The sequence below is a fragment of the Salvelinus namaycush genome, chromosome 25, assembly GCF_016432855.1.
Source record: "Salvelinus namaycush isolate Seneca chromosome 25, SaNama_1.0, whole genome shotgun sequence".
Lineage (NCBI taxonomy): Eukaryota > Metazoa > Chordata > Actinopteri > Salmoniformes > Salmonidae > Salvelinus > Salvelinus namaycush.
This window is the reverse complement of record NC_052331.1, coordinates 32,655,545-32,671,056: the sequence shown is the minus strand read 5'-3', so window position 1 is coordinate 32,671,056 and position 15,512 is coordinate 32,655,545. Positions and strand designations below refer to the sequence as shown.

Genomic DNA, 15,512 nt, shown 5'->3' with positions numbered 1-15,512 from the left:
TAGGGCAATTGAAGACAACTTTTGAAATACAATCTGGAGGTCAATGCCTGTAACTGACATCCAGACAGATGAGATACATTTGTCACAGACATTTCAGGCTTTGCAGCGAACATTATCTTGCCAGTACTTTAGTAATTCTATAACATATAGTCAAGTTGAGTTATGTGTGTGACTTTCTGTATTTCTCTTCAAGGATGATGGCATAAATAAATTCCAGCACTTGGGGCATGTTGGCACTTGCTTTTTGCTCCTAGTTACACATTACAAGAAAGCCAGGAAAGCCACAAATATCTGCTTGGCATGTGGAGATCTCTGTCATTTTAAACCCTTTAGCTATAAGTCATAGTGTACATACCTTTTATTCAACATTGCAACTTGCAAGTTGAATCATCAATAAAAAGCTGTTGTTTAGAAATTCATTACAGATTAGTCTTCATACTCCAGCACGATAGGTGGCAGTTATCATACATTTTTAGACCCTAGAAGCAGCTTCTTCGTTGACTACTGTCACAGTAGGAAAATGCGGCCCCCTGCAGGTAAGAATAGAAAATGGTGTTCTGTAGCTTATTTGTAGTATGATGACCGCTTGCTAGACTTATAGGTAGCAGCAGTCACGTAAACGAGACAGTAATCTAACAAAAATATGAACGTTCGTTAGGCATTAATAGTGAATTACAAGAGGACGAGAATGAGTCGACGAAATGATCACTCTTTTTCTGATTATGGACCGCCGAATACATACACTGCTCATGGAAGGTAGGCTAGCCACTAACTTAATAGCCACTGTAGCCATCAAGCTAGCTAGTAGCTAAGTTACATGATTTAGCTAACTGTTTACTAGCTAGTAGTTGTTTCGTTGTTAGTTAGCTAATCAAATAATGTAATGTAGTTGATTATAAACATACAAATCGTTTGCTGTTTTTTTGTTGAAAAGAGAAAGCATGCCAGAAAAATAATTCATGCGATAAATTATCGTTAGCTGCTCAGTTAGCTATTATGTGTTGTGTTGAGTGGATCAGTCTTAATCTCTTTTCTTTATTCGAGTACAGCATCACACCAACCCAGCGAAGTGCAGGTAGTTCTGCTTACCTTTGGCCCAATATTTGCAATACCTGTCTGATAGGGATAGGAAACCCATTTCTTACATTCTGTTTTTGTTTTTCATTTCAATTAACAAAGCTTATTTTATTCCACACAGAAACAACCCATGGTTATACCCACCACACAAGACACTCGACCGTAAACCCAGCATCCTACAACTCTCAGCGAACAAGCAACTCAGAAAAGTAAGATATGCAGTTTTGCTTTTGATTTATCCATTCTAAATGTATCAAGCAGAGGATTTCCCGCAAAATGTGATTTAGACTTGTTTGGAACATCGCTTAGCACGTTGTGGTTATTTAAGACATGGCCTAGTCCTAGTGTAAGGTTTCCCCAAGTTTATATAGCCACAAAGTCAGATTCCACAGCCAAAAAGTCAAAATGAGCTTTTTTGTCTAAATTTAAGGTTAGAGTTAGGCATAAGTTTAGCAGTGTGGTTGGGTTAGGCTTAGGTTTAAAATCACATTTTAACAAGATAAATTGTAGAACTGGGCAGGGTTTATGAATTTGTGGCTATAGAAGCTAGTGATGACCCAAGTGTAAGGCCTGCTTAAAAATTATACCATAGAAATGGCTGAAATGCTCTTGTTTTTTTCTCCAGAGCCGAGCTCTACGACCCGTATGATCCTGATCCTGGCTCATCATCAGACTCTGAATTGGAGCCTTCCAAAGGCAGGGAAGACCATCACAGGCACAGAGTTAGTGGAGGGAGCAGCCGCCTGAGTAGTGGATATCAAGGCTCTGCTTCAGTAGCTGGACATCATGATGGCTTCAACTGGGATTTGTTATCCTCTCGGCCCGGTACCAGACATGAGCAGTCGAGCCATGGCTCCATACCTGACCGGTCTAGCCATGACCACTCAGAACGGCCGTTGCCCACGACAGAAACCCCACTATTACCCCTCAATGCATATTGGGGGCAGGGGGAAAATGGGAGAGAAATGTCCACAACCACAGTACCTGGCAAAGAGGTAAGAAATTCACTGCAGTCAGGTTATTATTTTGGTGGGAAAAGGTAGAAAGATGTTGCTGAGGCTTGCACTGGTGCAGCGTTGTAATGGTGATGTTTCTCTGTTGTCTGCAGACAAGAAATCCACCAGGGTTTACCCGGTCCCACTGGGATACCAACCCCATTCATGGCCAATCAGAATCTAGTGGAAGAGGTAGGATTGTAACTGTGTTGTTTTGCTAATGGTCTGGCAGAGTTGTGAAGGGATAGAGAAAGTGTGTGATTTGTTAAGTCCTGTTCCAGTCTCCTGGGGGTGCGGGTTCTCTATTGTTCCTCAAGCAAGGGGGAGGCCAATGACATCATGAAGTCACCATCAGACCAACTTATTGAATGTCCTACTCCTTGAAGTTTTCAGTGTGTCAATTTTTTTATTTTTTATCCTCAAATCAAGTATGTCTTTAAATGTCAATTTTTAGGAGGGGACCAAACCAAGTCACCCTCAGAGGTCACAAAGAAGAGAAGCAGAAGCCCAAATGAGGACATACCGAGGTAAAGAAATGATTGGAGGAGCCATCATCTAACTTATCATGTTTTTTTGGAAAGACCTTACTAAAATGCACAATAATATTGACACACCATTATATGTGTATATATATTTATATTCTGGTCTCTGACTGCCTTTTCTGATATTTAACATTTTTCTGGATTATGTGTATAATGTTTTAATACAATTTTTATTGCTAGGTATTACTGCACTGCTGGAGCTAGAAACACAAGCATTTCACTGCACTTGCGATAACATCTGCAAAACCATGTACGCGACCAATAAACTTTGATTTGAGTTGACACAAATCCCCTTCTATTGTCTTTTCAGTGATTTTTTCACCTGTGACATGTGTAACTTGGATTTCCATAAAGCGAGCACCCTTGAGGTGCATCTGAAGTGCAATAGTCACTGGGAGACCCTGGAGCACATCCAAAATCAAAACAACTACGACGACACGGCAATCGCCTTTTTGCATGTACGTCAAGCAAATACATTCTCTCTCAGATGGAATTAAATGTGGGATTATCAATCTGTATGACGATTAAGGGAAATTTATTTCTCTTTACGTTTCAGGAGGCCGTGTTAACCAAAGTCCGGCAAGGTGATAGACTGCAGATGAACAGACATAGCCTTAGAGGTAGCTTAACGTGCAAAGCCTGGGGTCTATCGCTAATGCTCCTGGCTAGTCACACATACTGTTCCCGACCAGATTCATTCCCGCGTCTATCCCTCCTACTATTCTCCCACTTGCCTGACTCCCCCTCTGTGTCCAACTATAAAGGTGGCTAAATGTAAACTCACCAATGTTGAGGTATTGTTTCTTTCCTCAATAGAAACAGAACTTATTGATTCTAAATGTACTTGTATGCTTTGGACAACGTATCACTACCTGGTGTCATTAAGCCTACACTTGTGATTTGACCTCTGTATCTCACCCCTATCATTTTCAGCATTGCAGGACAAGGATTACATGACAAAGTTAGATATTTTCCACTGTGCTCCTTGCCAAGTCTACGTCTCCGTACATCCATCATCACTGCAGGATCACCTGAGCTCCAAAGACCACCTGAGGAACAAAATGGTAAGGCAGTCGTTATGCTGCTACAGCAGATCTCACACCTCATATCATCAGTGAATAATGGAACACATGATATATCTTTAAAAAGCAATGGTCACTCACTGATATTGTTTTGAAAGTCATTGTAGTGTTAGCTGAGATGCAACATGAAGTTGGACAAATTGGCCGATTTGTGTTTGATTTAGAATTTTGTCTGTCAATTCTTTAAAGAAACAAACATCAAAGCGATAGATGCTACATTATTTTCTTGAAATCTGTTCTTTCACTGCAACATACAAGTGGGTGTACTTACTATTTCATGTTTATGACTTTACTGTGTTTACCACTGAAGGAATTTAGAACGAAACAGTTGCGGGAAAGTGTGAACTTTGCGAAGGCGACCATGAAACAAATGAATACTGAGTATGCAAGCTTCTGTGAGGTAAATAATCTGAACAGGCATTTGCTATACATTACACTAATGCTATTTATCTATAGAATACCAAAGTTTTGTATTACTTTTTAAAGTGTGTTAATTCTATAAACTGTAGACAAAAACAAATTTAATTTGAATTTAAATTACAAATAATTGGTTGTATTTCAGGGCAAGGATCCTTTTGAACAGTCATCATGAGGGCCATGAAGAATAGATAAACAGTTGATGTGAACTGCTAGCTACTGGCTATGGACAACTATGGACAGCCAACAACCACCTATCAAAATCAACTAGACAAAGACCAAATGGACATAGTCTGTGCCCTGAGTGTTGATGTTCAGTCTTATGTACCTCTAAACTAATACAGGATAATCTTAACTAATACAGAATACCGGTTTTCCTTGAGTGTGGAGCATCCATTAGCTAGATATCACATAGTTGAGAACTTGTAGTCATTTTGTGTTTGATGTAGACATTTTTCACGTAAGAACATCCATCTGTAATTTTGGACCTTTTTAATTTTCAGTTGGAAATTGATTTAATTTCAATAGATATTGAAGCACATTTTGTAATGTTTTTCCCACAATTCTTTTTTTCCATTAGAACACCTGCTTTGATTCATTGAGATTTAAGGATAGAAATACTGTAATGTTTTGTTTCCTGAAGAAATATGGTCCTTACAGGCTTTCCAACTTTGTAATTTCTTACAATCATTTAAAAATAATACCCAAACAATAAATGTTTTAAAGAAAAATGAATTGATGTGTGACTGATATTCACAGGAATATAAAACAACCTTTTATAAACAGTAACAGAGACGGTTGACCCATTTTCAAATATTGTCAAGGTTACCATTGTGATATTAATCTGGTACAACAGTTCATCTACAGTATATGCAAACCAGCCATTTGAGATACCAACTGTCGCTTAAGGTTAAAATTGTGCTGTTTTGAAAAGGAAATATTTTCAGTTTCTTTAGAATAACAGTGCCCTTTGATATCCTGTGAATACAGATTCCTTTTATTAAGTTGGAACTTCATAAGTCTGTTTTCCAGATCAAGTAGCTGAGGGGTTCATCATATATTTAGGCGTTAGTCTCCCACACATGTACACTCCTGCGGTATCCCACTGTAGAATGTATTCACCAGATGACGTATCATAAAATTACTGAATGAGTTAAGTTTCAGGTATGATTTGAATTAGTTAGTGGATGAAAGCAAATCGGTCCATCCTTGACAAACTAATGGTGGGAGACTGCTAAAGGAAACACCACAGGTCAATCCAGTTGACTAAACTGGTTTTTATTTTTTAGAACATCACAAAAATGGTTTCAGCATCATATCAGTATGATATACATTTAAACATAAATTATTTAAAAAGACAAACAGCAATTTTTTTTTAACAGTTAAAAAACATTAAATATAGGCAACAGTTATTCATGAAAGGCAGCAACAATAAGCGCTGTGACTGCATCATCGAGAACAAAAACTGACTGATAAACCCTATTCATTTAGGAGTTAATATGCAGATAACCGCAGTATGAAACCACCAAACTGGCATCCATGTTTTAAACCTTTTGTTCTGTGATTAACTTGCAAGCCACACTTACCCATATTGATAAGAAATCTACCTAAAGATTAGTTGATGACTATCAATTTATTTTCTTACTCAGAACCCCCCTCCCTGCAAACACAAATCGTAGCAATATGATCATGATTTCAATACATGTTAAAAATACAGAATTGTATTTGTCCCATTTTTGTTTTCATGTGTAGCATAAATGTAAATATCAACATACAGAGAAAAGATGCTCCAAACTTGACCAAATGGACAGAGAATTTTTAGGAATCTGAGGTAAGAGTTGTCTCTTGGAAATGGGTTCCACACTAATCACTGCATAAACACAAGAAAACAGTCAGCCCACATGGAATCATATTCGTAACATGGGACATTTAAAATGTAAGAATATCCAAAATGTCTAATGTGTTTTAAGAGATTAGGTAGCCATAATCCTCTGAAATTGTGTGTTGTAATAGTGGCAAGCATTTTTCAATTATGACTGTATAAAACTGTGAAGGAACATCTAATGTACAAACACATACACGCACAGGACCAAAATAGTTTTTTTTTTTTTTTTTTTTTTTAACTAGGTCCCTTGGCTTAGGAGGCAGTGTGAGTTGCCAGTGATGGGGTCTGTCTTTCAGTGGTGGTGGAGAAGGAAGGGTCCTTTGGCAATGAGGTGACCTCCCTCATGCCTGCCCCTGTGTGGGGGACACTGGTATTCATAATGTGCCTTTGTAGATGCTTTATCCAGTCCTCCTGGACCGACAAAGGGCCCTGGAAGACTAGGTCACAGAATCTGCAAAGAGGATCCAAGCACAGTAAGACCCCCAATCAGAAGTGGCCCTCAAAGACAGTATAAGCTACAACCTGGGTCTTAAATCTCTTTGAATGCAAATATTTTTGGTCAACTTAACATCCATTTGAAAGCGTCACTACAAATACATTGATTAGATCTTTGCCCCAACTTAAATCTTAGTGTTTATCAGAAAAATGTCAACGAATAATACAATAATTTACACCAACGGCATAGACAGTGTGGTCAGAGTACCTGCAGGTTAGTCTATACATCTCCTCTGGTGCGTGTGGCGTAGTAGGGGATGTCTTCTTCTTGGAACCAGGCCTCGATCTCTGCCTCCTTTGTTTACAGTCATACGCTGAAACATTAAGAACAGGGCAAGCCAGAACAATAGGCTCAGATAAGTTTGGTATTGACTGGTGACCATGTGTGTACTGAAGCAGTGGGTCTGAGTGAGGCAGTGACATTGAAGAAAACATTGTGTTCACTGTACAGTAGTGAGGCTGTAAGCAAATGTGCAGTGGGTTTGTGTGAGGCAGTGACATTGAGGAAATCATTGTGTTCACTTTACAGTAGTGAGGCTGTAAGCAGTATAAAGTATTGATATTACTTTGTGAACATGTGCCATTGATGATGACGGGAAGGCACTTACTTGTTCCCTCCAGCAAGGCAGTTCTCTTTCGTTTTGCGTATGCCCGCAAGTGATTGGACAGACTAACACCGCTGTGGAAGGTTGCATTGCAATGGACACACACCTTCCTGTTGAATTCACCTTTCTCTGTGAAACAATATTTACAAAAATCAATCACATTTTTGACCACATCAGCCATGGTTTTGCATGCATACAGGCACACTCCATTTGGGATTCATAACCTTCATGCTAACATTTTGTCTTTGGTTAACATCCCATCATACCATACTTTAAATTGACCCTTGGTGTTACCTGATGTAGAGTTTGAGAGTGTTGAGTTTACTTGTGCTCCTCTACTGTGCTCTGTACTGGGGGGAACTGCCAGGGCGTTTCTTGCAGTTAGAGAGGAAGTCCTCAACTTTGAGTCCACCTGACACTTCCTCTTCTTCAGAATTCCTATCAAAGCACTCGAGAGTGAACCTTTCACCTCCAACTTAGTCTCTGCCTGTTTCTTATCCAATGTTTCCCCTGGTAGAGAATATGTGGGCACCAGTGATTTGGCATTGTTGTAGAGGTTCTGGATGGGATTCCGTTTAGGAGGTGTCAGATGATTAGATATGGCCTGCTTTGAGGGGATTCTGGAATGGGAGGGGATCCGTTTTTTGCCCAGAATCTGCAGAGCTCTCTGGAACTCTCTCTTGTCACGCATCAGCTCCCGGAGCAACAACATTGGGGACTTGGACTTAGTGGCGATGGTTTTGCCGAGCCGTTTCAGATGGCCCCGAACATGGTTGGACAGCCCAGTCTTATTATCAAAAGAGTCCCCACATAATGGACAGGAGTGCCCTCGGACCGGAGAGTCCTCGAACCCCAACTTGGGCACTGAAATAATAGCAACACAGCAGAAATAATTGGTCAAAGCATTCTTTGTATGCCAAAGAAATTAGTTCCCATCCCCACTCAAAATTAAAAACAAATATTTATTGAGAACTTAGCAGTGTACCCAATCCCGCCGACTACGCCAAAATGTGTCATGGCGAGGCTAGTACTACAGGAATAACTTCAAGGTGTGGTATTTCACACAAGCGTGATACATTAACACATCATGAACACATTGTAATGACATTAACAACCTACAAATTATTACCAAATTGATGAATTTGCCTATGTTGAATAATGTAAACTTCTCCAATCTAACCAGGTGTGTAATCTTTTTCTTACAATACTACATTTAGCTTCCTTTATTTAAACCCCAACCGAGCACTACGTTCTACCACCTCTGGTCTTTTGGCCCTCCCACCCCTGCGGGAGAGCAGCTCCCGTTCAGCCCAGTCTAAGCTCTTCTCTGTCCTGGCACACCAATGGTGGAACAGGCTTTTCCCTGAAGCTAGGACAGCAGAGTTCCTGCCCATCTTCTGAAAACATCTGAAACCCTACCTCTTCAAAGTTAATAATCCCACAGCACCCCCCGCCCCCTCCAAAAAAGCCTTTTGTGAACTAAACACTTGCACGTTACTTTTTTCCCCCCTTACTAGCTCTGACTTTGCTATAGCTAATTTTAGGAAAAATATACTTGTGGTTGTTCAACCTAGCCATCTTAAGATGAATGCACTTACTGTAAGTCGCTCTGGATAAGAGCGTCTGCTAAATGACTAATATGTAAATGTAGCTAATAAAAAACATATGCATCTCTATTTAGGAGGAGGTTTCTGTGAAGCCAAATGGTTGACCCCTGGCTCATCTGTATAACAACATGAAGGTGACCAGAACTGTTGAACATTATATTGAAGGATTAGAATATAGCCATCCATGCAACAAAATATAAGATAGAAAAATAAAGGAAATTAGTACCTTTCAGTCGTTGTATTGCTACCATCTTTCGACGGATGCGGGGCTTCCGATCTTGAGAAGCCACTTGCTCCCTTGATACCACATGGCGTGCATTGTAACTCAGTCCAACCCTATGAAGATGACCTCTCACGTGATTGGATAATCCCACACCTGACTCAAACATTGCAGGACAGTAAGGGCAGGTCTTCCGCTCCCCACTACCTTCCGAATCAGGATCTAAAAAGGATTCACTTAGAGGTACTGAGTTAGGCGCAAGGGTCTCTCCAAAAATATGTGTTTCGATGCACTCTTCCTTGACAACAAGCTTCTGCTGAGACTGCCAGTCTTGACCTTTCTCAAACATGTCTTCAGAGGTTCCAAGGACTCCCCTCATAGACATTCTTCTGCTAAAGGAATTAACAATGTACGGTTTATCTTGCTTGATTTCACTTTTATCAAGAAGTTTAGTGTTGGCATCTGTGGCATAGTCACTGTACTGGAACACATCCTTATCATCACGGTCTTCCTCTTCCATATCTTCCACCATATTTAGCATCTTTGGACTTTGCAAATTTTGGGGTAAAATGAAGCAAGAGTCCTGGTCAACAGTATTGCGATAAGGGGTGGACATTTTTCTTTTGGAAGGGGACTTTTTCATAACTGCCTTTTCACAGACAGAATTTAATATATTATTCTCCAACTTAGATGCCAATAAATATTTGTGGCTATTAGAGGAAGAATTTGGATTTTCTGAAATTCCTGACAATGTTCTTCCAAAATCATGATCATTGTTGTCCCCATTTCTGTCCTCGATAAAAGAAAAACCTGTGGTGACATCAATTTTTTCATTCCTCTGCTTGTCACGTCTTTGTCGAGACAGCAGATTATTTATTGACTTGTCAAGTTTTGACTCCGTGGGTTGAGACTTGAATCCCCTTTGTGCTCTGTGAACAATCTTATCCTTTTTGAAAAGATCGGAAATGTCATTTGAATCACAAGGGGAATCTGTTCTTTTTCTGAAAGCCTGTTTTTTTACAGAGAATTTGGATGTCAGCTCTGAAGTAAAGGAATCTACTACTGGGAGTTTCCTAATGGGGAGGTGCTTCTCAAAAGGTGGTTGTGCATACTCCTTTCTTTCTCTACCCTGCAAAGCTTCATATTCTTCGTATGTCTGATTATGACGAATCGCAAGATGATTTTTGAATACGTTTTTGCTTGAGGTGCCATAAGAACAACAGTTACAGGAGTAAGAATGATGCGTTTCATCATCTTCCTTTGACTTTAACATACTGGGTTTCTCCGGCGGCTCTTCCTGGTTTTTACAGAGACCGTGCTCCTTGTTCATGTGTCTCTCAAGTTCAAACACTGTCACAGCCATGTAGTTACACTTCTTACAGTCATAGTACCGCTTGTCCTTCTCATGAGTCTTAGCATGTTGAATAAAAGTATTTGGACAATTTGTTCCAAAAGCGCACTGGGGGCACTGTAGCCTTGCATCTGTGCCCTCATCCTTCAATTCATTCATGCCCTTGATTTCCTCCATGAGTCTCTCCCTTCTCTCCTGGTGTATGGTCATATGCCGAAGGAGGGCATTGCGAAAGCGGAACGACTGTCCACACTCCCTGCATATAAAAGGCTTTGGCATGTTGATAGGACTGGGCGGATCTGTGTGAGTCCTCATGTGCCGGTGCAAATGGTTCTTCTCCTTGAAATTGATGTTGCACTTTGTGCAAGGAAAAAACAATGGCTCTTCCTCTGAACAATGGTCTGTCTGCGGTTTCCCATTCAATGGCGTAAGCTTGTGAGCCACGCTTTGCTCATGTGGATTTCTTGCTGGCGCACTGAAAATCAGTTGCTTGATGGCCTCTACAGTTCCATTGGGATACTGGGCTTTCTTCACTGTCGGTGATTGAGGTTTGGAGCTTTTTCTTAATAATTGGACCTTGTTGATGGGAACAGGGTCTTCTTGATCCTCCTCATCAAATATGTCTTTTGTTGACTTGAGGCTCAAATCAGAGTAAAGTTCCTCTGAGGGATCTACCATGACCACCATGTCCATTTTGCGTTTCCTCCTCCTTTGGCTATTTGGGGGAGGATCTGCCTTTGGTGGCTCCTCCACAGGAGAATCATCATGGTTGTCCCATAGAAACTGCATGAATTCTCTCTGAGGGTCCCAGCTTAGGGGACCCTCATAAGTATCCATTGAGTTTTCAGAAGATTCCACATCGAAACCCCATATCCCTGTAGTGTCAATGTCCTGCACAGTCTTCAACTGAGTAATACTCTTTTCCTCCTCCTTTTCTGTTGACAAGCTGTTGAATTCATCTGATTCGAAGATCTGGTGTGAAGAAGGTCCATTCACAGACAACACATTTGTGTTTGAGAGAACATCAAGGACATTGCTATTTTCTCTCATTGGAGAAGTCTGAGGTCTGTCCAACATCTCCATAAACAAGGGCATCTGATTTCTCATTGGATCATGAAGGAGATCTAAGGGGTCCATCATAGGATCTGCATCTTTTTCTTCTTCATCAATACCGGTCAGATCAGACATTTCAGTAGCTGAACCCTAGGAAAGAAATGAAAACATCAGAAAGATGTTGCCTTTGCCCATCTATCATCTGAGCTGGCTACTCTTGCCAGATATGGTACCACTCCTTTAAGAACTCTCTACTACCACCAGTGGTGCCTGCTATTAGTTCACAACAACAACCAAAAAAGCAGTCCAATATTACTTCTGAGAGCTACTGCAAAATATCTCAACTGTATTTATGTAATTTGAACAGAATGTGTAGATAAAGATCACTTTGTCATTTGTAAACACTTACAACAGGGAAAACATCTGATGTTATTTAGCCTAGTTGTAAAAAAATATATATTTTTTTACACTGATACTTTTAGATTAAATTTTAAATATAAAATCTTGATGGGTCCTTTGCTGGTTAATTCTGTTTAATTCCATCTGCTTTGAACCAAACAGGGGGGGGGGGGGGGGGGGGATTTGTCCAATAGAAACCTGGTTTTGCTTTGTTTGGTTCTTAAATGGTAAACGGTTTCCATAATGATTTCCCCCCAGGTGAGCATCCACCAGAATGTCTGTTTTCACATCTGTACAGAGAAAAGATGGAGATCAAGCTACTATACTATTGAGATTCACCCCTCGGTCTCACTTCAATTTAATATTTAAGATAACATACATTGGTAAAAAACCCATGAGGATTTGAATCCCCACAACACTATATGAAAAAAATTAATTTAATAGAAAAGATGAGAATTTTCATCAACATGACCAATGAGTGGGCTATGGGTATTCCAATTTAAAGACAACTGTCAATCAAGCCATAAATGCATGCATGTCTGATCAGAATATGCTTTACAATAAAATGCTAGTCTATCACCCCTTACTCAAGACCGATGGGTAACGTTATGACTATTGATGAGCAGTAGACAGACGGTCGTCACTAGCTGGCACAGCCACAAAGTCATAAACCCCGCCTATTTTTAAAATGTATCTTCTTAAAATCTAATTTTGAACCTAAAGTTAACCACACACTGCTAACCTTATGCCTAAACTTAAATTAAACTTGTGCCTAACCCTAACATTAAATTATGACCAAAAGCTAATTGTTGAATTTTTACGATATAGTCAATTTTGAGTTTGTGGCTGTGCCAGCTAGTGGAAACCGCAGTAGACAGTTCTGCATTCGATGGTAGCTACAAACTTTCTAGTTATGTGTTGCAGCACTGCCCACCTATGCAAAAACAAAACGAAACGCAATCTTTGATTTCAAAAGCACAAACATAGCGAGCTAATTGTGGTCTTCCTCGAGCCCCATAAAGCTCCAAAGGTGCTTTACTTCTCGTTAAATCATCCTGTTGTTGGATGCTTTGCAATAGCCTACTACAGTCCATACTGTTCCATACCAAAACCCCCACCAAGACCACACAAAAAAAATGGATATGTTTCAACAATACCGAAAGATGACAATGTCGTAAGATAAGATGTTAAACGTTACCGAAGAACGGTGCAAATGCAAACGATATGCACTTTAATCGTTACATTGAATTATTGCTCACTTTCGTCTTCCAGCCATTCCACAGTCGCCATTTTCCTTGGTCTACGTAAAGTTAAACCATTTTTGTGAGAGGGAATACAATAACAAAACAATTGCATTAATGCAAATGCACATTTGAATTGCTCAACATTTTTCCAGTTTAGGAATACTAACACATTATATAATTCACAGTGTAATTAATGATTTCAATATACGTCCGTGATCGATCATTGACTTTGTGTCACCGTCATAAGCTTCACCTACAAGAAAAAGTGGTTTGTCCCAGATAGACGGCACGAAAAATCCCGAGTTGATGATCATCTACCTAGTTATCGGTGGAAGATTGGGTGAATGATACTGATAGTCGGCTTTAAATTGAATAACATATAATAAATTGACATGTTAGGTGGTAATTTCCATTCGATGTAGATATGTCTTTCTTTCTCTTTTCCTCTGTCTGGATCACCTTGGTGTTTGGGAACACCTTGGGGGTCATACAGTTAGTTACTCCTCAATATAATAGCACAAGATTACTAGCAATCCCGACGAATCTTTTTTCTCGTTTTATTTTTAGATGTAGCAACTTAATAATGCGTACAAGCAGACTGTCATATTTGCCATTTAAGTAATTAAAACTACAGCCTGCGATTTGTACATCCATTTATGGACATGGTATAAAGGCCTATAACAATGCCTTATGAGCTTAGTTCAACTGTTTAACACAACCAGAACCCAAAATAAAAGCTTGTTTTACTCCACTGTCTGTAAACAAATGCTGTGTACCTCAAAACATGAGAATGTTGATCATGATGGATGGCCCTCGCATCCTTAGCGCAGCCTATGAATTTGAAAGTGGTTACAATTCTTCACCCCATTTCTCCGCTGTTTAACAAGACAAGTGGCGGGGCGTAGATTTAATTATTTTTCGAATCCCAGACTGTGGCTTTAATGTTACAGTCAGTTGTGCAGATGTTTCAATCATAATCTTATAGGATATTGAAATACCATATAAATGTTAATGTACCGAATGTTTAGGTTATATCTGACAGCAGGTTGTTTTGAAACCTGTCAGTCGTTTTGGCGTCAAGAGGCAGACGCAGCGCGCGCACAACAATCAATAAACTGACAATCACCAGCTGGCTAGCTCAAGCCTAGCTTAGCTAGCTAGTTGTCAGATACATAAACGAACTGTCTAGCTAGCTAGCTATCGTACATTATTGAGCGGCTTGATTCTAAATCAATCCTTACAATATATTAATTATAATTACTAGTTAGGCATCGTTTGAGTTCCCCATCAATCATCTGAGCTGGCCTAACTCCCGGACGGAGCGAAGATAGAGCATTGGGAGTCTAGGCTCAAGACTAGTTAGCTAGCCCACACCGAAACAGGTAGGCTAAAATGTACTTTACTTAGCTAGCAACCGGAATTATCTTTTTCCACGCCACTAGTGTTTGAAATGGAATACGAATTAACATACTCTCATCCGTATGGTCATATTAAACTGTTATTTTGTCAAATAAGTCGCTTACATGAAAGCGAGCGAACTAGCCTGCCTAGCTAGTTAGCTAGCTACCGTTAGCTTGCTAGCTAGGGAACTGTTAGGTCCATTACAAGACTGCCATCTTGCGTTGATCTGATGTAGTTTCTTCAACACATTTTGAAAACAACCTGAGGCCTTAGCACAAAAACTATTTATGGTTTAAAGTATGACGACAATTAGGATATTTTATGAGGTCTAGTCAGGCTACTGATTCAATCCCTCCCAGTTGCTGCAAACCTAGGCAGAACCTATAAAGACTCCTGTTGTGGCAACATCTCCCTGAAATGGCTGTCAGGTGTCTGCTGCATATACCATGATTACGTCTAACCTCTCTGGGATAGGGGGCAGTATTTTCACGTTCGGATGAAAGCGTGCCCACGTCTAACTTTGTAATTCTACAGATGACTGTTACGTGAACTGACAAGATGTTGGACTCAGAAGAGTGTACTTTGTCCCTGGATAACTTGTTCTTTGAGAGGCCAGTTGTCCACAAAGTGTGAGTTGTCAGAAACAACCTGCATCCCACAGTCATGCCCTCCTAAATGTATAATTAGCTAGGAACTGTGCTCTTGTTATGGAGGACGCTTGCTAAAAACTTTTCCTGCCTTGGTCCTGTCTCCAGAAAGCCACTTTGTCAAGAGCAGAGTTCTTGGCAGTTGGAACCCCCTCCATCCCTCTCCCAGATTCCAGCCACTCAGGACATCCAGAAAGAGGCAGAGGATCTTTCATCATTCAGTAAGTTACATTTGAGGTGATTCAATCATTTTAGTCAATTCAGTCAATACTGTAAGGCCCTGGGCCAGATTCCCGGAGCCAGATTAAGCATAGTCCTAGACTAAAATGCATTTACCGTAATTTTTTTCTTTAAGACTATGCTTAATCTGGGTTTGACACCGGCCCTAGGAGTCAGGATTTTGTTTCAAGTTATGTCAGTCCCTGTCAGTCATTACATCATCATGTCTTCTATCATCTCCAATGCAGGTTTCTCTCAGAGGTCCAAGAAATT

At 40.1% G+C, this 15,512-nt stretch overlaps 2 protein-coding genes across 5 annotated transcripts; one reads left to right on the top strand and one right to left on the bottom strand.

The window, feature by feature from the left end:
• The first annotated feature begins 526 nt into the window (after positions 1-526).
• Positions 527-4,848, top strand: znf326 (zinc finger protein 326). 4 transcript variants are annotated; one of them, XM_038964232.1, is made up of 11 exons: positions 529-756; positions 1,050-1,075; positions 1,199-1,286; positions 1,703-2,072; positions 2,186-2,264; positions 2,527-2,599; positions 2,925-3,072; positions 3,171-3,198; positions 3,548-3,678; positions 4,007-4,096; positions 4,259-4,848. In XM_038964232.1, exons 1-11 carry the CDS (start codon positions 689-691, stop codon positions 4,286-4,288), a joined length of 1,131 nt encoding a protein of 376 aa, XP_038820160.1. In that variant the 5' UTR covers positions 529-688; the 3' UTR covers positions 4,289-4,848. The 4 variants fall into 4 exon arrangements, with proteins under 4 accessions (XP_038820162.1, XP_038820160.1, XP_038820161.1 ...); XM_038964231.1 differs by having other exon boundaries at positions 530-756; positions 3,171-3,234; XM_038964233.1 differs by lacking the exon at positions 1,050-1,075 and having other exon boundaries at positions 3,171-3,234.
• A 527-nt stretch (positions 4,849-5,375) lies between these two features.
• LOC120020527 (zinc finger protein 644-like) lies at positions 5,376-13,023 on the bottom strand. Its single transcript, XM_038964230.1, has 6 exons — positions 12,927-13,023; positions 8,932-11,479; positions 7,393-7,962; positions 7,102-7,227; positions 6,702-6,807; positions 5,376-6,449 (listed from the first exon to the last, which is right to left on the bottom strand). The coding sequence occupies exons 2-6, from the start codon at positions 11,462-11,464 to the stop codon at positions 6,251-6,253; spliced, it is 3,534 nt and encodes a 1,177-aa protein (XP_038820158.1). The 5' UTR covers positions 11,465-11,479; positions 12,927-13,023; the 3' UTR covers positions 5,376-6,250.
• Positions 13,024-15,512: the final 2,489 nt, after the last annotated feature.